This window comes from Somniosus microcephalus, chromosome 11 (genome assembly GCF_052327205.1).
Source record: "Somniosus microcephalus isolate GS21.2 chromosome 11, FLI_Smic_1.0, whole genome shotgun sequence".
In the NCBI taxonomy this organism is placed as follows: domain Eukaryota; kingdom Metazoa; phylum Chordata; class Chondrichthyes; order Squaliformes; family Somniosidae; genus Somniosus; species Somniosus microcephalus.
Window position 1 is genome coordinate 191,174,048 of NC_140997.1, and position 25,080 is coordinate 191,199,127.

A 25,080-nucleotide genomic window follows, 5' to 3' on the forward strand; every position below is an offset into this window, starting at 1 on the left:
CTGCAAACTTTGATATGTTACACTCGGTCCCCTCCTCCAAATCGTTAATATAGATTGTAAAGAGTTGGGGACCCAGCACTGACCCCTGCAGAACACCACTAGTTACTGGTTGCCAATCTGAGAACGAACCATTTATCCCAACTCTCTGCTTTCTGTTAGAGAGCCAATCCTCCACCCACGCCAGAATATTACCCCCAATCCCGTGATTTTTTATCTTGAGCAATAATCTTTTGTGTGGCACCTTGTCAAATGCCTTTTGGAAGTCTAAATACACTACATCCACTGGTTCCCCTTTATCCACCCTGTTTGTTACTTCCTCAAAAAACTCAAGTAAATTTGTCAAACATGACTTCCCCTTCATGAAACCATGCTGAGTTTGTCATATTAAATTATGTTTATCCAAATGTCCTGTTAGTCTCCTTAATAAAAACATTTTACCAACCACAGATGTTAGGCTAACAGGTCTATAGTTTCCAGCCTTCTGCCTACTACCCTTTTTAAATAAGGGTGTTACATTAGCAGTTTTCCAATCTGCCGGGACCTTTGCTAAGTCCAGGGAGTTTTGGAAAATTATTACCAATGCATCCACAATCCCTACCGCCACTTCCCTCAAGACCCTAGGATGCAAGCCATCAGGTCCAGGGGATTTATCCGCCTTGAGTCCCATTATTTTACCAAGTACCACTTCCTTAGTGATTTTAATCATATTTAGTTCCTCCCCCCCTAGAGCCCCCTGTTTGTCCAGTGTTGGGATATTCTTAGTGTCCTCTACTGTAAAGACTGATGCAAAATAATTGTTCAGTGTTTTTGCCATCTCCATGTTTCCCACCATTAATTTCCCGGTCTCATCCTCTAAGGGACCAACATTTACTTTAGCCACCCTTTTTCTTTTTATATAACTATAGAAACTTTTGCTGTCTGTTGGTAACTTCTGCTGGTAATTTATCTCCCTTTGTGAATACCTGGAGGAAGTAATTTTTCAGAGTATTATCTGGTGTTCAACCTCTGTTTTAAATCCATTTACATCTTTTATGGTTCTCACCTCATTTCTGACTTCTATTTATACTTCAGTTTTGTCACTTGTGTCTAACACCATAAATTAACCTGTAATAAAGTCAGCTTGTTGCTCTAGTCTTTCATTCCTAATGAAACTGCAGAACAGTTGTGTGCTGACATGTCAGAGACTGCAGAATTGTCATGACTTATACAAAAAAAATCACTTTTCTCTTTTAATTCAGACCAGCAGACCAACCGTAGGACAGCCAGTGCGCGTAGTGTTAGAAACCAAGATATATCTCACATTGCATTTGGATCAAAAGTACTTGGACCACCTCCAACTAGTGGCAGAAAAGTTGGGACAACAGGATCTAAAGATGTAAGTAGCTGTTAACTGATGTTTTGGCTACAGAATCTCAATACTTCAAATGGTATTTCAAATATTTCATTGCTGTTCTGAATATTGTCATTTTTAAAGGTACATTTACTCTGTGTTCTGTGATATGGAGCATAAATTATAAAGAATAAAGGTTATATTCTGAAAAAAATGTTATACAAAGCAATAAATGCGACTTAATGTCAGAATGACTTCATATAAGATATTTCAGTATTATTAAGAATCTTGTTTCTGTGTGAATCTATATGTGTGATGTAGTGGATGCAGCACTCTCACCTGAGTCAAATGGTCATGGGTTGAAGTCCTACTCCAGGGACTTGAATACATCATCTAGGCTGACATTTCAGTGTTGTACTGAGGGAGTGCTGTTCTATTGGAGGTGCCAGCTTTCAGATGAGACGTTAAACTGTATCCTGTCTTGGTGGACGTAAGTGATCCCAGGGCACCATTTGAAGAAGAGCAGCAGTGTTCTCCTGGTGTCTTGGCCGTTTTTTTATCTCAACTAACATTACTAAAACAGATTATCTGGTAATTTATCTTATTTATGTTTGTGGAACCTTACTGTGCACAAATTGGCTGCCGTGCTTGCCAACTTTACATTTCAAAAATACTTAATTGGCTCTGAAGCACTTTGGAAAGTCCTAAAGGATGTAAAAGGCACTATATAAATGTACAATAACAAAATACTACAGATGCTGGAAATCTGAAATAACAACAGAAAGTGCTGGAAACACTCAGCAGGGTCATCGACCTGAAACGTTAACTCTGTTTCTCTCTCCCCAGTGCTGCCTGACCTGCTGAGTGTTTCCAGCACTTACTATATAAATGTAAATTTGTTCTTTTTTATGATTGACCATTTTTGTGACAATAAATCGCACCCTTATCATCCATTATGACACTCGCCCCACTGTCTAATCATGTTTTATTAAAAATTTTGGCCTAGAAATTGGATCCACAGTGCCGGTTTCTCACGCAATGAAGAGTCACTGAAGGATCCAATGAGGTGTGCCATCTGCGCGCACTAATTGCTTGCTGGGTATGCGCATATTAAACACCTCGTAGTTGCCCGGGGTACATGCCTGAAGTGGGCGTTAGGCCTCCAATTTGCATATTCAGGGGGACTAACGTCTATTTCAGGCCCCTTTCTGATATTGGATTGTGCATGCTACGGTCAGTTTTGTGAGGCAAACAGCAGCCAAACCCGCAGTCTTCAAAGGGACTAAAAAGGTAAGTAAAAATATTTTAACTTACCTGAATGTGAAGCTAGAAGGAGCAGGAGTGCTCCCCTGGCTCCGCATTAAAACTGTAGGCCACTGTCAGCCAGCACTTGCCCTCTTCCTGATCTCCTCCACCCCCCACCCCGCCCCAACCCCTCCCTGACTCACAGTGTCTTCAGTGCCAGTGTTCCCTTTGCGACCAATGCGCACGGCCTCTTTGACGCATCTGGCTTCATGGTGACACCAGAGGACCAATTTCACATTGTGCTCTTGCTCATGAGTTTTAGCGTGGAGGATCATGGTTGCAACTGGCTTCTCGCCTGAAGTCGGACGTGAACCAATTTCTAGGGCCTTGTGTCTTGCGTGCACTTCCTGTCTGCGTAATTTCTAATTCTTCGTTGTTCATTCTCTGGATATGGGTGGTGCTGGTACGCACCGCATTTATTACCCATCCATATATGTCCTGAATAGCAATTTGATACAATGGAGTGGCTAGCTAGGTCAACTCAAAGGGCAGTTAAGAGTCCACTACATTGGTGTGGGACTGGAGTGGCAGGTTTCCTTCCCTAAAGGACATTAGTGAACCAGTTGGGTTTTTACAACAATCCAACAACTTTTACTGATACTAGCTTTTAATTTCTAGATATTTTAAATTCTGAATTCAAATTCTCAAATTGCCATGGTGGGATTTGAGCTCACATTCTCTAGATTATTCGCCTAGGCATCAGTTGTCACTTCTTTCACAATTTTTGTATCAGTTATTTCCTATTATAAATGATTGTGTCCAAATTTCTAATAAGTTTTGCTTACATAAACTTGTCACACTGTAGTTCCAAATCTGACCTCTGAACTTTCTGAATTGGATTTTTTTCAGAATTTTTTTTTCTCTTCAGTTAATTTCACTTTGTTGTAACTTCAAAACTTTTAGGGTTATATTTGTTGATTTTAATCTTGTATCTTCCTTCCTTCCACCCGCCATAAATGTAAATACTGGTTGCAATCAACCTGCCAGTTCCCCACTGTTTCAGGACAGTATTGCCACTCAGCCTCTGGAATATGCCTATGACCCTCCCCAGATGTTTCAGGCTAATATTACAGTCTGCCTCTTGCACATAGCTTCTTCCCACCCTTAGTCTTGTGGCTCATTCTCCTACTTCTCCACTGGTTGGCTGCTCGGTCATACTCACATACAGCTCCTCACAGCCCACCTCTCAGCACTTGCTGGGGAAAGTATTGTTATTATTTTTGTTGTTGGCTCTTTCTATCTTTGTGTTGAGGGGTAATATTTATATATATATAAACAAAAAGATTAGGATCACAGGCTCACACAGATTACCCAACAGGGCTTTAGAAGTTGTAAGGCTTTTATTAAAGAGCTACAGTTTTAAAGCATAATCAGATATTACGTATGGTTTAAGCCGAGTATAATAGACATACTACCCATGACAGTAGGAGTGATCTACGACTCCCGAATCGGAATGTCACGACCGGACAGACGGGGAGGCAGTAGGGTGGTCTCGGATTGGGTGGATTCCTGCAGTCTGCTGCAGTGGTCACTTCCATTGGGTCATCTCTCAAGCTGCTGGAGGTGTTAGGCCATCAGCCACCTCAGAGGCTAAACTTGACCAAGGTGTTAGGCCGTAGCCATCTCGGAGAAGCCTTCGCTCCTGACTGCCTGATTTCCTCTCTCGGTCGTCTATATTTATAGTTATTTCGGTGGGCTGGTAATCACCTGGTGTCAATCATTTGATCCCCATCCTATTGTCCAATTGTGAAGCGGGAGGGCAACCCTCGCCGTCCCTTTCTGCATGACTGACAAGGCCTCCCCCTTATCTTTCTGAGGAATGTTTTGTCAAGTTTCTTCAAGGGCATTTTATGGCTTCGTGGCTCCTTGTTATCTAGCAGGTGCTATCCTCCCTGTTTCCTTGCATTTTACGATTCCCTTATCACTTCTATTTGTCTTTTGATGCTTGATATTTGACCTTGCTGGCATTTCTGCTATCTGTTCCTGGTTGCATGTTGTCAGTCTCTGTTTTAAGAATTAAAACCCATCTTTGAATCTAACAGCTATTTCTTACAGTATTGTTATTATTTTTTGTTGTTGGCTCTTTCTATCTTTGTGTTGAGGGGTAATATTTATATATATAAACAAAAAGCAAAAATTAGCAGATGCAAATCTGAAACAAAAACAGAAAATGCTGGAAACACTCAGCAGGTCAGGCAACATCTGTGGATAGAACAGATGAATCATAGAATCTTACAGCACAGAAGAAGGCCATTCAGCCCATTATGCCTGAGCCAGTTCTTTGAAAAAAGCTATCAAGTTAGTCCCACTCCCCCACGCTTTCCCCATAACCCTGCAAATTTTTCTTTTCATGTGTATATCCAATTTAAAGACTGAACAGGCTGGGGCTTTTATATCTAGAAAGACTGAACAGGCTGAGGCCCCTTTCTCTAGGAAAGAGAAGGCTGAGGGGTGATCTAATAGAGGTCTTTAAAATTATGAAGGGGTTTGATAAGGCAGAGGTAGAGGCAATATTTCCACTTGTGGGGGAGTCCAATAAGGAATTCAGCAGAAACTTCTTTATCTGGAGAGTGGTTAGAATGTTGAACTTGCTACCACATGAAGTAGTTAAGATGAATAGCATAGATGCATTTAAGAAGAAGCTAGATAAATACATGAAGAAAAGAATAGAGGATAGGCTGATAGGGTGAGATGAAGTAGGGAGGGAGGAGGCTTGTGTGGAGCATAAACACCGGCACAGACCAATTGGGCTGAATGGCCTGTTTCTGTGCTGTAAACTCTGTGATTCCCAATGAGTTAACATTTTTGGTGTGGCGCCTTCACCAAAACTGTTTTGACGAAAGGTCTGCAAACAAAATGCCAAATCATTTGTTCTTTCCACAGATGCTGCCTGGCCTGCCAAGTGTTTCAAGCATTTTTTTTTTCAGTTTTATATATTTTTGTTACTGGCTTTTTATATATTTTTGTGGAGATAATATTTTTGTTACTGCTTATTTATATATTTGTAGGGAAGTAATATTGTATTTTAGTTTTTGGCAGTAATACAATTTGAGACTGCCATTTTTATCATCTTGGATTCAGTGGCATCAGTTACTCCTCTAAGTGGATTCAACTCTCCTTATGTGCTGGAGTAGACTTGCATTGCCCAATATTTATTCATATGGTAGGATAACCCAGGCATCCAACAATGGTATTCCCTTGTGGTCTGAACTGGATATTCATGTCTTATGCACATACCCCCAATGTATTTCTCCAATCTTTTGTAAGGTGGACCAACAAAATACCTGGTAAAACAAGGCCAGATGCAAATTGCTAAGCGATTTATTTCACAGCAAGTGAACGCTGGGAATAGCAGTTATGAGCAGAGTCACTTAATTCAATCAGTACTTGTCTTCTAATAATATAAAATAATAAACATAGCGTGCTTCCCCACATCTAGCTTGATTTAAACAAAATAATTCCTAATTACTCTCCTGCATTCTCTTTTGGAGCCTGACGAAAGCCCTTGTGGTTTTCTGTTTAAAGACCTGACTGACACTGTCTGTCTTTTTATCTCTATGTTCACAATGTAAAAAGAGGGTCTTTGTTAGACAACCCTTGATGAACACTTGGAATCAGACTTACCAAGACAATCGGCGTGCGGTGCTTATCAATTGCTGAGACAGACTAACAAATTGTTTATTGTTTACAGCCTTTGGGACAATAACATGAAAGCTTAACCCATTAGCATTTTAAGCACCTCATCTCATTTGATTTTTTAAAAAACCTTTTGTGAACATATTTTGCTTTAAAATACAACTCTTATTAGCGTAATAAGCATAATTTACTTTTCCAAATTCTTTCCGTTGAAAAATGTTCAAAGAAATCCCAAAATGTGACAGGCTCTGTGGGGGGGGGGGGGGGGTAATATTTCTCGATTTTTATTTGGATTACCAGTCCAGTAACATAACCAGTATGGTACCATTTGCATATTCATGTGGGGGACTGATATTTTTCAATTTTATTATTGGCTCTTTACATATTTGTGTGGGGGTGATGCTTACTGCATTATTTTGGGGTATAGATATGCTTCTGTGGAGTATAGGAACAGGAGTAGGCCATTCAGCGCCTTGCGCTTGTTCCATTCGATTAGATTATGGCTGATCGGTAGCTCAGTTCCATTGTTCCTATCCCTTAATACGCTTACCCAGCAAAAATTTATCGATCTCAGTCTTGAAAATTCAGCATGCACAGTCTTTTGGGGGAGAGAGTTCCAGATTTCCACTAGCCTTTGTGCAAAAAAAAATCCTGATTTCACTCTTAACTGGCCTAGATCTAATTTTAAGGTTATACCTCTTTTCTGGACTCTCCCACTAGAGGAAATAGTTTCTCTGTAACTATCCTATTAAATCCCTTCATCATTTTATATACCTCGAATAGATCACGCTTCAACATTCTAAACTCAAGTGAATGCAAGCCAAGTTTATGCAATCTGTCCTCATAATTTAACCTTTTAAGCCCCTGTATCATTCTGATGAATCTACACTGTACCTCTTCCAAGGCCAATATATATTTCCTGAGGTTTAGTGCCCAAAACTGAACGCAGTACTCCAGGTGGGGTCTGACCAAAGTTCTGTACAACTGAAGCATCATTGCCTCACTTTTGAATTCCAACCCCCTTGAGATCAAAGCCAACATTCCATTAGCCTCTTGATTACTTTTTGTATCTGTGCACTAGCTTTTCCTTTGATCCTTTTGTTCCTCCACAGCTACTAATCTCTCACCATTAAGAAAATATTTTGATTTGTCTTTTTCAGATCCAAAGTAGACGCCCACACTCTTTCCTACATTGAATTCCATATGCCATAGTTTTGCCCACTCACTTAGTTTGTCTATGTCCCTTTGCAGCATCCTGCTCCTATAAGAACAGAAGAACAAAAGAACTAGGAGCAGGAGTAGGCCATACGGCCCTTCGAGCCTGCTCCGCCATTCAATGGGCCATATTTTCCGATCGGAGGCCTCCTGCATGCAGAGGCCTCCGATCTGGAAAAATCTACGAACTTATCTGAGGGCTCCTGAGGCGCCTATAGTTCCAATGCTGGGCCTCTCCAAATCCAAGTGCGCAGGGCCCACGTATCACAGAGGTGCAGGCAGTTCGCAAGCGTCCCTGGGATCACGTGGGCCATGGGGAGCCAATAAGAAGGGAATCTCCCTTCATACACTTGACAGAAAGACCTGTCAAATATATGAATGGAGATCACCCCAAAAACATTGTAAAACTTTAAATATCATCACCTTTTTAAAATTAGTTGAAAATACAATGGCCCAGGAATTCGGGTCTCCATGGGTGAGTACGCTCAACTGCCGGCGCACAAGGTAAGTGCAGGTCGGGAGCTTGCACCCGCGGGAAGCCCCCGACCTGAATTTCTGGCCCAATAAATTAAATATGGTGCTAAAAATAAACTTACCTTTTTTTAAAGTATTTTTAAATGATGAATGAGTGGGTGTTATATTGTTATAGTATCACATCGTTAAATGGAACTACTTTGGTATGGAACTACTTTGGTATGATGTAGTTATATTGCTATGTGGCACACTGTGCACAGGCAGTGCACAGTGCTGTGTCGGACATCTTGTATCACTCCGCACCATGCGGCAGCACTGTAACAAAGCAAAAATACAGCTAAGTAAAAGCACTAACTAAAAATGAACTAAAAGTGTCTGTAATATATATAGTATAAGAACACAAGGAGACACAACATGGTGGCAGCGGTATAAGTGAGTACAAAATTGTGCTATACGAACTACGAATAAGACGAAAAGTGATTTTATGAGCTGATTGTGAGTGCCGGTGTCTGAAAGTGAATCGTACGGGAAACTAAAATGACGGCTGCCACTGCACTGACTGTGCAAATGCAACCCCTCATGAACTGGGAAGCCGACGATATAGTAGAAGCATTCCGCAAGTTCAAACAGAAATGTGAGCTTACATTCAAAAGCTTCCTGAAGGGTACTACCAACGAGGAAAAGGTTAGTTACATTCTGTTGTGGACAGGAGAAAAAGGTCTAGATTTGTATAATAGCTGGAGTTTGACTGAAGAGGAAAAGGAAAACCCTGCGACAATTTTTGATAAATTAAGCAACCAGCTAGAGCCTAAATCCAATCACCGTATACACAGATACAAATTCTAGAGTCTAAGATAGGAACCCGGTGAAACAGCTGACAATTTCCTGACAAGGCTGAGAAATGAAGCCAGCAAGTGTAAATTTAAGGAAATGGAGGAAAGGCTTGTGGACCAGCTAATATGGGGGTCAGCGCATGTAGAGGTACAAAAAGCCCTGATAGGAAAAGAAAAGCTCGGAATAACAGAGGCTATAGATACTGCGAGAGCTCATGAAGCCATGAAGCAGCAAATGAAAACGCTGATTTCACAAACAGCTGACATGCGGACTGCTTCTGAGACGGACAGCAGAGTGGATGCAGTGAGAGAAAAGTACAACACACAAAGACATGCACATGACAACGGGGGAAACGTGCAGAAATTGTGGAAGACCGCACGATTACACAGACAAGAGGAAATGTCCAGCATATGGAACAAGCTGCAATGCATGTGGCAAACTAAACCACTGGGAAAAGAGGTGTAGAACAAAGAAAGAAGGAGCATACATCAAAAACAAAGGCGGACAGCAGAACCAGAGAAAGAAACACAATATCCATGCCATGGATGAGCAGGATGATGATGATGATCACGACAATGCACTAAACATCGAAACCGTAAAGATACAGCTTCACGAGATGTCCAGAGCGGAAAATACTCCGAGGAGAGAATTGCACACCATCATCCAAATCAAAAATAAGGTCAAAGGTCGGCCCACAACCATCAATTTAAAGTTGAAGCTGGACACGGGCTCAGAGCAACATTCTCCCATTGAGGCTGTACCAGCAGATCTTTCCCGAAAACCTGAGAAGATGGCTACCCGAAAAATGGTTGTTTAAAGGCAAGTAATGTCATGCTGACAGCATACGGGGGGAGTGAGATTAAACAACTCGGAATAACCTTTATCAAAGGGACACATAAAAGAAAGAACATCAACTGCATGTTCTATGTCACCGATACTGAGGGGCCAGCGATCCTGGGATTAAACAGCTGCGAGAAGTTGAGATTGATCTCAGTGCATCACGAGCTGACGGAAACGCCACTGAAGATAGACAGCAACACCCCACTGGAGAACCGCCCACAAATCAAGAGTAAAAAAGACTTGATAGACATGTATCCGGAATGTTTCGATGATACAGTGGGATGTTTCGGAGATTTCCAATACCACATCACCATCGATCCAGAGGTAAAGCCCGTTATCCATGCTCCACAAAAAGTACCCATCGAGCTGAAGACAAAGCTTGAAAGAGAGCTAAAGGAGATGGAAGAAAAGGGAGTGATCGTAAAGGTCACTGAACCCACAGACTGGGTAAACTCAATTGTGGTACGAGAAAAGCCAAACGGGCGTCTCAGAATATGTTTGGACCCCAAAGATCTAAACCAGGCGATAAAGAGGGACCACTATCCCACCCCAACGCTAGAGGAGATTACGCCATCACTGGCAGGAGCCAAGGTTTTCTCAAAACTAGATGCCAGAAATGGATATTGGAACATGAAGTTGGATGAGGAATCAACAACACTGACAACATTCAACACACCATTTAGGCGTTACAAATTCCTGCGGCTACCATTCGGGCTAAAGGTCAGTCAAGATATCTTTCAACAGAAAATAGACGAGACATACAGAGGCTGTGAAGGAGCTATAGGAATAGCTGATGATATTCAGATCTATGGAGCAGATGAAAGAGACCATGACATGCACCTACATGAGGCCATGGAGAGTACCAGGAAGGCTGGCATCAAGTTAAATGCAGATAAGTGCATAGTTAAAGTCAAGGAATGCCAATTCTCCGGTATGATTTATACACCAGAGGGAGTCAAGCCAAATCCAGAGAAGATTGCGGTGATTGCTGAAATGAAACCACCCAAAGACAAGAAAGAGCTGAGGAGTTACCTCGGCTTGGTCCAATACATGAGTTCTTTCATCCCACACATGTCGGAACATACAACAAATCTCAGAGAGCTATTGAAAGAAGACACCGAATACCAGTGGTCTGAATTACACGAAAGGAATTTCAAACAACTTAAAGAACTGTTGTGCAAAGAAACAAGTCTGTCATATTATGACAGAAGAAAACCAGTCACTCTGCAAGTAGACGCTTCTACCAAAGGACTAGGGGCAGCTCTGGTGCAGGAAGGAAAGCCGATAGCTTTCGCATCAAAGGCCTTGACATCAGCCGAGACGAGATACGCCAACATAGAAAGAGAACTATTAGCAGTAGTGTACGGATGCGAGAAATTCCATACATACCTATATGGCAGGCGATTTACAATAGAGAGTGACCATCGTCCACTAGAACAGACCTATAAGAAGAATCTGTGCAAAGCGCCTGCAAGACTGCAAAGACTACTTCCAAGAATCCAAAGCTATGACTTCATGCTTAAATATAAGCCAGGAAAGTAAATGGCGCTAGCAGATGCGTTGTCTCGATTGTCACCATATGAGAAACACGAAGTGGAGGGCCTAACAGTAAAAATCCACCACCTAGTGAATGTTACCCCTACAAAGCTCAGTCAAATCAGAGATGAGACCAGCAAAGATGAGGAGTTGCAACTACTCACACAACAAGTAATACAGGGGTGGCCAGAGAGAATCCAGCAGGTACAGGCGACAATTCGTCAATACTGGACGATTAAAGACGATATTGCAGTAGAAGACGGTATTCTCCTTGCTGGATCGAGGATCATCGTGCCAAAGACGATGCAGACACAACTTCTCCATCTCATACATGAAGGCCACATGGGAATGGAGAAATGCAAGCTGAGAGCCAGATCAGCTGTATACTGGATAGGCATGTACAAAAATATCGAACAGATGGTCTTTGCATGTGGTATATGACAGAAATACAGAAATGTACAACAGAAAGAGGAGATGATACCTAGTGAAATACCGTCAAGACCATGGCACACTGTTGGGGCAGATCTCTTCATGTGCAATCAAGAATGGTATCTCATAGTGGCAGATTACTATTCCAAGTTTCCTTTTGTGAGAAGGATGAAAGACTTGAGAGCCACAACCACCACCAGGATTGCAAAGAGCTTGTTTGCTGAACAAGGAATCCCGGAAAAGGTAATCTGTGACAATGGAACCCAGTTCACATCGAGTGAATTCAGAGCTCTGGCAGAAAAGTATGGGTTCAAAATAGCAACCTCATCCCCACATTTCCCAAGGGGACACGGGTTCATCGAAAGACAGATCCAGACTGTCAAGAGAACTCTCATCAAAAGTAGTGAGATGGGGGAAGACCAAGACCTTGCCCTCCTATCACTCAGATCAACACCACTGAAAGCAGACATGAAATCACCTGCGGAATTGCTGAATGGGAGGAAGTTTAAGACTACACTACCAGCAAAAATACATCCTCCCCAGGACCAGGAGGACTTCAGACAAAAGCTGGCAGAAGCACAAATCGTAGGAAGCAAACATTACGATAAACATGCAAAGACGCTACCAGAATTGCTGAATGGACAATCAGTGCATGTGCAAAACCCGGTGTTGAAAACCTGGAATCCAGCCAAGGTCATTGGAAAAGCTGATACTCCAAGATCCTACTTCGTCGAGACTGAACCTGGTAACCAATACAGACGGAACAGACTCCACATCAGACCTTCACCTGAACTGGATAAGCAGCAGACAACATCAGCAACATTGACAACACCAGCTACCACAAGCAGTACAACACCAGAAACAAGCGCTACAAATCAAACAACCACGAGCATGCACACTCCAACTCCAAAGGCGACAGCAACAACAACAACGAGAGTGGAACACACCAAAACACCGCAGAGAGGAATGGTCACCACCAAATCCATAAGATGGAGGGACAACATGCAACCACCTGAGCGATATCGCGAATAAAAAAAAACTCACGATTCTTTGTAGTTGATAATAGTTTAGATATAATATTTGTTAATTTAAATTGTTAAATTTCATGTTTGTTTTTTGAGAAAGAGGGATGTTACATTGTTATAGTATCACATCGTTAAATGGAACTACTTTGGTATGGAACTACTTTGGTATGGTGTAGTTATATTGCTATGTGGCACACTGTGCACAGGCAGTGCACAGTGCTGTGTCGGACATCTTGTATCACTCCGCACCATGTGGCAGCACTGTAACAAAGCAAAAATACAGCTAAGTAAAAGCACTAACTAAAATGAACTAAAAGTGTCTGTAATATATATAGTAATAAGAACACAAGGAGACACAACAGTGGGAATTTTTTTTTAAACTTTTTTCAACTCTTATCCTGCTCTTACAAGGCATAAGAATTCTAAGGCGTTTCTGCTGGTGGAGGGTCTCCAGAAAGCGGAACTCTCTGCCCGCGGAGGCCCTTCTCCAGGGCAGGTGTCCGATCTGTCAAGAGCATTCTTGACAGACCGAAAATGCTGATTTTCAGCGCATGCGCTGTGCATGCCTGAAACCGGCATTTCCAATGTCCTTACGGGTGTGTACACAACGCGTGTACACCCATAGGGATCGGAATATATGGCCTAATAAGATCATGGCTGATTTTCGACCTCAACTCCACTTTCCTGCTCCATCTCCATATCCCTTGATTCCCCTAGAGTCCAAAAACCTATCTATCTCAGCCTTCAATATATTCAATGACTACAGCTCTTTGGAGTAAAGAAATCCAAAGATTCACAACCTTCTGAGGGAAGAAATTCCTGCTCATCTCAGTCTTAAATGGCCCATCCCTTATCCTGACACTATGCCCCCTAGTTTTAGACTCTCCAGCCAGGGGAACCGATGTGCTAGGGGGAGTGTTTGCTAGTGCTGTTGGGGAGGGGTTAAACTAAAATGGCAGGGGGTTGGGAACCTGTGCATGGAGACAGAGGAAAGGGAAGCAAGGATAGAAACAAAAGACAGGAAGGAGAAAAGCAAAAGTGGAAGGCAGAGACATCAAGGGTGTAAATCAAACAGGGCTACAGTAAATAATAATTCTAAAAGGACTAAGAGTGTTAAAAAATCAAGCCTGAAGGCTTTGTGTCTTAATGCGAGGAGCATTCGTAATAAGGTGGATGAATTAGCTGCGCAAATAGATGTAAACAGGTATGATATCATTGGGATTACAGAGACATGGCTCCAGGATGACCAAGTCTGGGAATTCAACATCCAGGGGTATTCAATATTCAGGAAGGACAGGAAAAAAGGAAAAGAAGGTGGGGTAGCATTGCTGGTTAAAGAGGAGATTAACACAATAGTAAGGAAGGATATTAGCTTTGATGATGTGGAATCTGTATGGGCAGAGCTGAGAAATATCAAGGGGCAGAAAACGTTAGTGGGAGTTGTATACAGACCCCCAAACAGTAATGCTGAGGTCGGGGATGGCATTAAACAGGAAATTAGAGACGCAGGCAATAAGGGCATGGATGGCTTTAATCTACATATAGATTGGGCTAACCAAATTAGTAACAATACTGTGGAGGAGGAATTCCAAGAGTGTATACGGGATGGTTTCCTGGACCAATATGTCGAGGAACCAACTAGAGATCAGGCCATCTTAGACTGGGTATTATGTAATGAGAAAGGATTAATTAGTAATCTTGTTGTGCGAGGCCCCTTGGGGAGGAGCGATCATAATATGATAGAATTCTTCATTAAAATGGAGAGTGAAGTAGTTGACTCAGAGACTAGGGTCCTGAATTTAAATAAAGGAAACTACGATGGTATGAGGCACGAGTTGGCTAGGATGGATTGGGGAATGTTACTTAAAGGGTTGACGATGGATAGGCAATGGCAAACATTTAAAGATCGCATGGATGAACTACAGAATTTGTTCATCCCTGTTTGGCATAAAAATAAAACAAAAAAGGTGACTCAACCGCGGCTAACAAGGGAAATTAGAGATAGCATAAGATCCAAGGAGAGGACATATAATTTGGCCAGAAAAAACAGCAAACCTGAGGATTGGGAGCAGTTTAGGATTCGGCAAAGGAGGACAAAGGGATTAATTAAGAGGGGGAAAATAGATTATGAGAGTAAGCTTGCAGGGAACATAAAAACTGACTGTAAAAGCTTCTATAGATATGTGAAGAGAAAAAGTTTGGTGAAGTCAAGCGTAGGTCCCTTACAGTCAGAATCGGGAATTTATAATAGGGAACAAAGAAATGGCAGACCAATTAATACATACCAAGAAATATATACTTTGATTCTGTCTTCACAAAGGAGGACACAAATAACCTCCCAGAGATGTTTTTAAAAAATTTTTTATTCATTGATGGGATGTGGGCATCGCTGGCTGGCTAGGCCTGCATTTAGTGCCCATCCCTAATTGCCCTTGAGAAGATGGTGGTGAGCCGCCTTCTTGAACCGCTGCAGTCCTTATGGTGTAGGTACACCCACAATGCTGTTAGGAAGGGAGTTCCAAGATTTTGGCCCAGCGACAGTGAAGGAACGGCGATACAGGTCCAAGTCAGGATGGTGTGTGGCTTGGAGGGGAACTTGTAGGTGGTGATGTTCCCATGCGTCTGCTGCCCTTGTCCTTCTAAGTGGTAGAGGTCACGGGTTTGGAAGGTGCTGTTGAAGGAGCTTTGGTGAGTTGCTGCAGTGCATCTTGCAGATGGTACACACTGCAGCCACAGTGCGCCGGTGGTGGAGGGAGTGAATGTTGAAGGTGGTGGATGGAGTGCCAATCAAGCGGGCTGCTTTATCCTGAATGGTGTCGAGCTTCTTGAGTGTTGTTGGAGCTGCACTCATCCAGGCAAGTGCAGAGTATTCCATCACATTCCTGACTTGTGCCTTGTAGATGGTGGAAAGGCTTTGGGGAGTCAGGAGGTGAGACACTCACCGCAGAATTCCCAGCCTCTGGCCTGCTCTTGTAGCCACAGTATTTATATGGCTGGTCCAGTTCAGTTTCTGATCAATGGTAACCCCCAGGATGTTGATAGTGGGGGATTCAGTGATGGTAATGCCATTGAATGTCAAGGAGAGATGGTTAGAGTCTCGCTTGTTGGAGATGGTCATTGCCTGGCACTTGTGTGGTGTGAATGTTACTTGCCACTTGTCAGCCCAAGTCTGAATGTTGTCCAGGTCTTGCTGCATATGGACACGGACTGCGTCAGTATCTGACGAGTCTCGAATGGTGCTGAACAGTGTGCAATCATCAGCGAACACCCCCACTTCTGACCTTATGATGGAGGGAAGGTCATTGATGAAATAGCTGAAGATGGTTGGGCCTAGGACACTGCCCTGAGGAACTCCTGCAGTGATGTCATGTGATTGAGATGAATGACCTCCAACAACCACAGCCAACTTCCTTTGTGCTAGGTGTGATTCCAACCAATGGAGAGTTTTCCCCTTGATTCCCATTGACTTCAGTTTTGCTAGGGCTCCTTGATGCCACACTCGATTAAATGCTGCCTTGATGTCAAGTGCAGTCACTCTCACCTCACATCTTGAGTTCAGCTCTTTTGTCCATGTTTGGACCAAGGCTGTAATGAGGTCAGGAGCTGAGTGGCCCTGGCGGAACCCAAAATGGGCGTCAGTTAGCAGGTTATTGCTGAGTAAGTGCCGCTTGATAGCACTGTCGATGACACCTTCCATCACTTTGCTGATGATTGAGAGTAGACTGATGGAACGGTAATTGGCCAGGTCGGATTTGTCCTGCTTTTTGTAGACAGGACATACTTGGGCAATTTTCCACATTGCCGGGTAGATGCCAGTGTTGTAGTTGTACTGGAACAGCTTGGCTAGGGGCGCAGCTAGTTCTGGAGCACAAGTCTTCAGTACTATTGCCGGAATGTTGTCAGGGCCCATAGCCTTTGCAGTATCCAGTGTCTTCAGCCGTTTCTTGACATCACGTGGAGTGAATTGAATGGGCTGAAGACTGGCATCTGTAATGCTGGGGACCTCAGGAGGAGGCCGAGATGGATCATCCACTCGGCACTTCTGGCTGAAGATAGTTGCAAATGCTTCAGCCTTGTCTTTTGCACTCACGTGCTGGGCTCCACCATAATTTCATTCAATTCCTCCCCCTCATTAGACCCTATGTCGGGGAACATAGGGTCCAATGAGGGGGAGGAATTGAATGAAATCAGTATTTGTAGGGAAATGGTGTTAGGGAAATTGACGCGATTGAAGGCCGATAAATCCCCAGAGCCTGATAATCTACATCCTAGGGTACTTAAGAAAGTGGCCTTAGAAATAGTAGATGCATTGCTGGTCATCTTCCAAAATTCTATAGACTCTGGAACAGTTCCCATGGATTGGAGGATAGCTAATGTAACCCCACTACTTAAAAAAGGTGATGGGGAGAACACAGGGAATTGTAGACCGGTAAGCCTGACATCAGTAGTGGGGAAAATGCTAGAGTCCATTATAAACATAGAAACATAGAAGATAGGAGCAGGAGTAGGCCATTCGGCCCTTCGAGCCTGCTCCGCCATTCAATGAGATAATGGCTGATCATCCAAATTTAGTACCCTGTCCCTGCCTTCTCCCCATATCCCTTGATCCCTTTAGCCTTAAGAAATATATCCAACTCTTTCTTGAATATGTTTAATGAACTGGCTTCCACCGCCCTCTGTGGCAGAGAATTCCACAGGTTCACCACTCTCTGGGTGAAGAAATTCCTCCTCATTTCAGTCCTAAATGTCCTACCCCTTATCCTTAGACTATGACCCCTGGTTCTGGACTCCCCGACCATCGGGAACATCCTTCCAGCATCTAGTCTGTCCAGGCCTGACAGAATTTTATAGGTTTCGATGAGATCCCCTCTCAATCTTCTAAACTCCAGTGAGTATAAGCCCAATCGACACAATCTCTCCTCATACGTCATTCCTGCCATCCCAGGTATCAGCCTGGTGAATCTTCGCTGCACTCCTTCCATGGCAAGAACGTCCTTCCTCAGATAAGGCAACCAAAACTGCACACAATACTCAAGGTGCGGTCTCACCAAGGCCCTGTACAACTGTAGCAAGACATCCTTGTTCCTGTACTCGAACCCTCTTGCTGCGAAGGCCAACATACCATTTGCCTTCTTAGCCACCTGCTGCACCTGCATGCTTACCTTCAGCGACTGGTGCACAAGAACACCCAGGTCTCTTTGCACTTCCCCTTCTCCCAATCTATTGCCATTCAAATAATAATCTGCCTTCCTGTTTTTGCCACCAAAGTGGATAACCTCACATTTATCCACATTATAGTGCATTTGCCATGTTTCTGCCCAATCACCTAACCTGTCCCAATCGTACTGGAGTTTCATGACATCCTCCTCACAGCATACCCTCCCACCCAGCTTTTTGTCATCTGCAAATTTGGAGATATTACATCCAATTCCCTCGTCCAGATCATTAATATATATTGTGAACAGCTGGGGTCCTAGGACCGATCCTTGCGGTACCCCACTAAAGATGTAATAGCAGAGCACTTGGAAAACAGTGACAGGTTCAGACGAAGTCAACATGGATTTACAAAAGGTAAATCATGCTTGACTAATCTACTGGAATTTTTTGAGGATGTAACTGGTAGAATAGATAAGGGAGAACCAGTGGATGTGGTGTATTTGGACTTTCAGAAGGCTTTTGATAAGGTCCCGCATAAGAGATTAGCGTGTAAAGTTAAAGCACATGGGCGTTAGGGTAAGGTACTGTCTTGGATAGAGAACTGGTTGGCAGACAGGAAGCAACAAGTTGGAATAAACGGGTCTTCTTCCGAGTGGCAGGCAGTGACTAGTCGGGTACCGCAGGGATTGGTGCTAGGACCCCAGCTATTCACAATATATATCAATGATCTAGACGAGGGAACTAGATGTAATATCTCCAAGTTTGCAGATGACACAAAGCTAGGTGGGCTTGTGTGCTGTGAGGAGGATGCAGAGAAACTCCAGTATGATTTGGACAGGTTGGGTGATTGGGCAGATGCATGGCAATTGCAGTATAATGTGGATAATTGCGAGGTTATCCACTTTGGTGGCAAAAACAGGAAGGCAGATTATTATCTGAACGGCAATAAATTGGGAAAATGGGAAGTGCAACGAGACCTGCGTGTCCTTGTGCACCAGTCGCTGAAGGTAAGCGTGCAGGTGCAGCAGGCGGTTAAGAAGGCAAATGGTATGTTGGCTTTCATAGTGAGAGGATTCGAGTACAGGAGCAAGGATGTCTTGCTGCAGTTGTACCGGGCCTTGGTGAGACTACACCTCGAGTATTGTGTGCAGTTTTGATCACCTTATCTGAGGAAGGATGTTCTTGCCATGGAGAGAGTGCAGTGAAGATTCACCAGACTGATACCTGGGATGGCAGGAATGATGTATGAGGAGAGATTGGGTCGATTAGGCTTATATTCACTAGAGTTTAGAAGAATGAGACGGGATCTCATTGAAACTTATAAAATTCTAACAGGACTAGATACACTAGATGCAGGAAGGATGTTCCCGATGGCGGGGGAGTCCAGAACCAGGGGTCACAGTCTAAGGATAAGGGGTAAGCCATTTAGGACTGAGATGAGGAGGAATTTCTTCACCCAGAGAGTGGTGAACCTGTGGAATTCTCTACCACACAAGACAGTTGAGGCCAATTCATTAAATATATTCAAGAAGGAGTTGGATATATTTCTTAAGGCTAAAGGGATCAAGGGATATGGGGAGAAGGCAGGGACAGGGTACTGAATTTGGATGATCAGCCATGATCTCATTAAATGGCGAAACAGGCTCGAGGGGCCGAATGGCCTACTCCTGCTCCTATCTTCTATAAACAACCTCTCTGCATCTACCCTGTCAAATCCCCTCAGAATCGAATATGCTTCAATGAGATCACCTCTCCTTCTAAACTCCAGTGATTATAGGCCCAATCTACTTAATTTCTCCTCATAGGACAATCTTCTCATCCCAGGGATCAATCTAGGGAACCTTCGTTGCACCGCCTCTAAGGCATATGTGTCCTTGCCAAGGAGACCAAAACTGCACAGTACTCCAGATGTGGTCTCACCCAAGACCTGTACAATAGTAGTATGACTTCCTTACTCTTGTACACCAAACCCCTTGCAGTAAAGGCCAGCCTGCCATTTGCCTTCCTAATTGCTTGCTGTACCTGCATGCCAACTTTCTCTGTTTCTTGTACGCGGACACCTAAATCTCTCAGAACACCAACATTTAATAGTTTCTCACCATTTAAAAAATATTTTGTTTCTCTATTCTTTCTACCAAAGTGAATAACCTCACATTTTCTCACATTATACTCCATCTGCCACTTTATTGCCTACGCACTTAACCTCTCTATATCCCTTTGCAGGCTCTTTGTGTCCTCCTCACAGCTTACCTTCCCACCATTAATATAGATTGTAAATAGTTGAGGCCCAAGCACTGATGCTTGCGGCACCCCACTAGTTACAACCTGCTAACCGGAAAATGACCCAGTTATCTCTACTCTGTTTTCTGTCCGTTGATCAATCCTCTGTCCATGCTAATATATTACCCCCAACCCCATGAGCCCTTATCTCGCATAGCAACCTTTTACGTTGCACCTTATCGAATATCTTTTGGAAATCCAAATATATTACATCCACTGGTTCCCCTTTACCCTGCTGGTTACATCCTCAAAAAACTCTAATAAATTTGTTACACACAATTTCCCTTTCATAAAACCATGTTGACTCTGCCTAATCATATTATGATTTTTAATTGCCCTGTTACCACTTCTTTAACAATGGATTCCAGCATTTTCCCTACTACTGATGTCAGGCCAACTGGCCTGTAGTTCCCTGTTTTCTCTCTCCGTCCTTTCTTGAATAGCGGGGTTACATTTGCTACCTTCCAATCCTCTTGGACCATTCTAGAATCTAGGGAGTTTGGGAAGATCACAACCAATGCATCCACTATCTCTGTAGTCATCTCTTTAAAACCCTAGGATGTGGGCCATCAGGTCCAGGGGATTTGTTGGCTTTTAGTCCCATTAGTTTCTCAAGTACTTTTTCTCTACTGATATTAATTACTTTAAGTTCCTTGCTCTCATTAGCTGCTTGGTTCCCCACTATTTTTGGTATGCTTTTTGTGTCTGATATACCTATCAATTCCTCCAATAAAAGGCGAAGAGTTACGAAGGTGACTAAAGGTTTTTATTGACTAAATAACAGAGCCCACTCTCGTGGGTGATCCGATCCAAGCAGGAGGAATACCAGCCAGTCGCTCACCTTTTTACCTGGCCTGGTGGGTGGAGCCAAGGCGGAGTCGGCAGTGGTCATCCCAGGTATAGCAGTGTGGCAAGAGGCGACCTCGTACCGTGATACAATAGTGGTCAGTGATACAGTTATAACGAACAGTGGTGAACAGTGCTAACTACTAACAGTGATACGATAGTGAACGTGGTTTACCACATTCACCCCTTGTTTAGAATTAAGTCCGGCGGGGTGAAGTGTACTACCAATTCTGGTAGGTCAGTCTGTCCGGAGGCTTCGGAAGCCTCTCCGATCGCCGCAGCGGTGGTGTTGCCTTATCCGGTGCTGGTGCCTTATCCGGTGTTGATGCTGGTGTTTGCGTGGTCGGCGAGGGCTCGTGGGGTTCCGGCATGCTGTCTACCTGGACTGAGGTTGGGGGGGGTGGTGGCGGTGTTTCCGGATCGGCTGAGGGTGCGAGGTCTCGTAGGGAGACAGTGTCCTCCCGCCCGTCTGGGTACGCCACGTAGGCGTACTGGGGGTTGGCGTGCAGGAGGTTCACCCTCTCGACCAGGGGGTCCGTTTTATGGGTCCTCACGTGTTTCCGCAGCCAGACCGGCCCGGGGGCGGTCAGCCAGGTTGGTAGAGTGGTTCCCGTAGTCGACTTCCTGGGGAAAACGAACATTCGTTCATGGGGGGTGGTGTTAGTGGCCGTGCAAAGTAATGACCGGATGGAGTGCAGCGCTGTCGGGGGGACTTCTTGCCAGCGGGAGGTTGGGAGGCCCTTAGACTTTAAGGCTAAGAGGACGGCCTTCCATACCGTCGCGTTCTCTCTTTCCACCTGACCGTTACCTCTGGGGTTGTAGCTGGTGGTCCTGCTTGCTGCAATACCTCTCTCTAGGAGGAATTGCCGGAGTTCCTCGCTCATGAAGGAGGAGCCCCGGTCGCTGTGTATATAGTTCGGGAACCCGAACAAGGCGAAGAGGGCATTCAGGCACTTAATGACCGTGCTACTGGTCATGTCGGGGCAGGGGAAGGCAAAGGGGAAACGGGAGTACTCATCAACGATGTTGAGGAAGTACACATTACGGTCAGAGGACGGGAGGGGCCCCTTAAAGTCGATGCTCAGGCGCTCGAAGGGGCGGGTGGCCTTGATCAGGCTTGCTCGGTCCGGCCTATAGAAGTGCGGTTTGCACTCCGCACAGGTCTGGCAGTTCCTGGTCATGGTCCTGACCTCCTCGATGGAGTAGGTCAGGTTGCGGGCCTTAATGAAATGGTAGAGTCTGGTGACTCCGGGGTGGCAGAGCTGGTCGTGGAGGGTCTGAAGCCTATCGATATGCGCGCTGGCGCATGTCATTCGTGAAAGGGCATCAGGGGATTCGTTCAGCTTGCCTGGCCGGTACAAGATCTCATAATCGTAGGTGGAGAGCTCGATTCTCCATCTCAAAATCTTGTCATTCTTGATTTTGCCCTTCAGCTTGTTATTAAACATGAAAGCCACCGAACGCTGGTCGGTGAGGAGGGTAAATCGTTTGCCTGCCAGGTAGTGCCTCCAGCGCCGTACTGCCTCCACGATCGCCTGGGCCTCTTTCTCGACCGACGAATGTCGGATCTCGGGGCCCTGTAGGGTCCTTGAGAAGAAGGCCACTGGCCTCCCCTCCTGGTTTAGGGTGGCGGCTAAGGCGAAGTCGGATGCGTCGCTCTCCACCTGAAAGGGGATGGACTCGTCCACTGCGTGCATCGTGGCCTTGGCTATGTCTCCCTTAATGAGGGAGAAGGCCGCGCACGCCTCCTCCGTGAGGGGGAAGGAAGTGGCTTTCAGGAGGGGTCTGGCTTTGTCCGCGTAATTGGGTACCCATTGGGCATAGTAGGCGAAAAGCCCCAGGGTTCTCCTAAGTGCTTTAGGGCAGTGGGGGAGGGGTAGCTCCATGAGGGGGCGCATTCTTTCTGGGTCGGGGCCGATGATTCCGTTCTCCACTACGCAGCCGAGGATGGCAAGGCGCGTGGTGTTAAACACGCATTTCTCCTTATTGTAGGTGAGGTTCAGCCGTTGGGCCGTACGGAGGAATTTCTCCAGATTCGCGTCATGTTCCTGCCGGTCGCGGCCGCAGATAGTGACGTTATCTAGGTAGGGGAATGTAGCCTGCAGTTCGTTCTGGTCAACCATCTGGTCCATCTCCCTTTGGAAGACCGAGACCCCATTAGTGACACCGAAGGGGACCCTAAGGAAGTGGTATAGGCGCCCATTCGCCTCGAAGGCGGTATACTGGCGGTCCTCAGGGTGGATAGGGAGTTGGTGGTAGGCCGACTTCAGGTCGATGGTCGAGAATACTTTATACTGTGCAATCTGATTGACCATGTCAGATATGCGGGGGAGGGGGTATGCGTCCAGCTGGGTATATCTGTTTATGGTCTGGCTGTAGTCGATGACCAGGCGGTTTTTATCGCCGGTCTTTACGACTACGACCTGGGCACGCCAGGGGCTGCTGCTCCCCTCGATAATGCCCTCTTTCAGGAGGCACCGCACCTCAGAGCTAATGAAGGCTCTGTCCCCGGCGCTATACCGCCTGCTCTTGGTAGCGACGGGTTTGCAGTCAGGGGTAAGGTTAGCAAACAGAGAGGGTGGCGGGACCTTGAGGGTGGAGAGGCTGCAGGTGTTACGCGGTGGGCGGTTTAACGTTTGCTGGATGTTGACTGTGAGTGGGGGGAGGGGTCCACCGTATGCTAGGGTTACGCTTTGGAGGTGGGATTGGAAGTCCAGCCCTAGTAGGACGGCAGCGCAGAGATGGGGGAGGACAAGGAGTTTAAAGTTTTTATACTCCGTGCCCTTAACCGACAGGGTCACGACACAGTAGCCGCTGATGTCCGTGGCGTGGGACCTCGATGCCATCGAGATTCGGCTGCGCGTTGGTAGGACAGAGAGGGAGTAGTGGCTCACCGTGTCTGGGTGGATGAAGCTCTCCGTGCTTCCGCTGTCGAACAGGCAGGTCGTGGCGTGGCCGTTCACTTTGATGTCCATCATTGACTTGGACAGATGGTGCGGGCGGGCTTGGTCCAGGGTGACGGAAGCTAGTGTGTAGCTGAGCGAGTCGTTGTCATCTGCGGGCGAGGCGGTCGGGCGTGGTGAGTAAAATGGCGTCTCCCACGAGGTAGGGCCCCATGAGGCACTATTGGGGTCGGTTGCCTTAATCAAAGATGGCCGCCCCCATGACTCATGTGTGGGGATGCTGGCCTCAGTTGCCCTAAACAAAGATGGCCGCCCCCATAGTTCGCATGCGGCACTGCTGGCCTCTGAGGATCCGCTCCTGCAGGCCTTGGAGAAGTGGCCTTTCTTCAGGCAGGTTTTGCATATGGAGTTCTTGGCTGGGCAGCGTGACCTCGGGTGCTTCTCCTGGCCACAAAAAAAACAGCCGGCGGCCCGATCGCGGATGCCCGATGTCGGGGCCGGTGCCGGGGGTGGCGGGGCCGGTCGGGTCCGGGACGCCGACGCAGAGGTAGGTCCCGGGGGCGGCGCTGGGAAGGGTGCTGTGGTAGGGGTCGGGCCCGAGTCCCAGGGTCGCGAGCAGTACCTGGTGAATGCTTCCTGATCTTGGTGGGCCACTTCCAGGGAGATAGCGAGGGCTTCAGCTTTTTCCATGCTGAGGTCTTTAGCTTCCAGCAGTCTTTGCCGTGAGTACTCGGACCGTAGGCCTTTCAGGAATGCGTCGCGGATATTATCTTCAGTATTTTCGGCTGCCGACACCGATTTAAAGTCACAGTTCCTGGCGAGTGCATATAGCGCCTGTGAGAATTCGGCTACTGATTCTCCTGGCTGTTGCGGCCGTGATCTTAGGAGGTGCCTAGCGTACATGTAGTTTACCGGGGTCCGGTACTTCTGTTTCAGCAGGTTGATGGCGGTCTCGTAGGTAGTCATGTCCTCGATGAGAGTGTATACTCTCGGGCTCAGTTGTGCCTGCAGGACACTTAGTTTGGATGCCTGAGGGACGCTGGATTCTCTCAGGTATGATTCGAAGCAGACCAGCCAGTGTTTAAAGTCTGCGGCTGAGTTTGCTGCTCGTGGGTTCAGGTCCAGGTACGGCGGTCTGAGGGCTCGCAGCCAAGCTGGCTGGTGTGGCTGTGCTCCTGGGAGCTGCGCTGGTGGCTCCTCCGCCGGTTGTGACTCGTTGTCGGACATCATTAAATTTAGTCAATAAAATTGATATACCTATCAATTCCTC

At 45.6% G+C, this 25,080-nt stretch overlaps 1 protein-coding gene across 1 annotated transcript in view; it reads left to right on the forward strand.

The window, feature by feature from the left end:
- The window catches only part of cfap20dc (CFAP20 domain containing), a 721,404-nt gene that overhangs the window by 348,196 nt on the left and 348,128 nt on the right, over positions 1-25,080 (forward strand). The window contains exon 8 of the mRNA XM_086001537.1: positions 1,239-1,375. Coding sequence (XP_085857663.1) covers positions 1,239-1,375 — 137 coding nt within the window. The remainder of the gene's footprint in view (positions 1-1,238; positions 1,376-25,080) is intronic.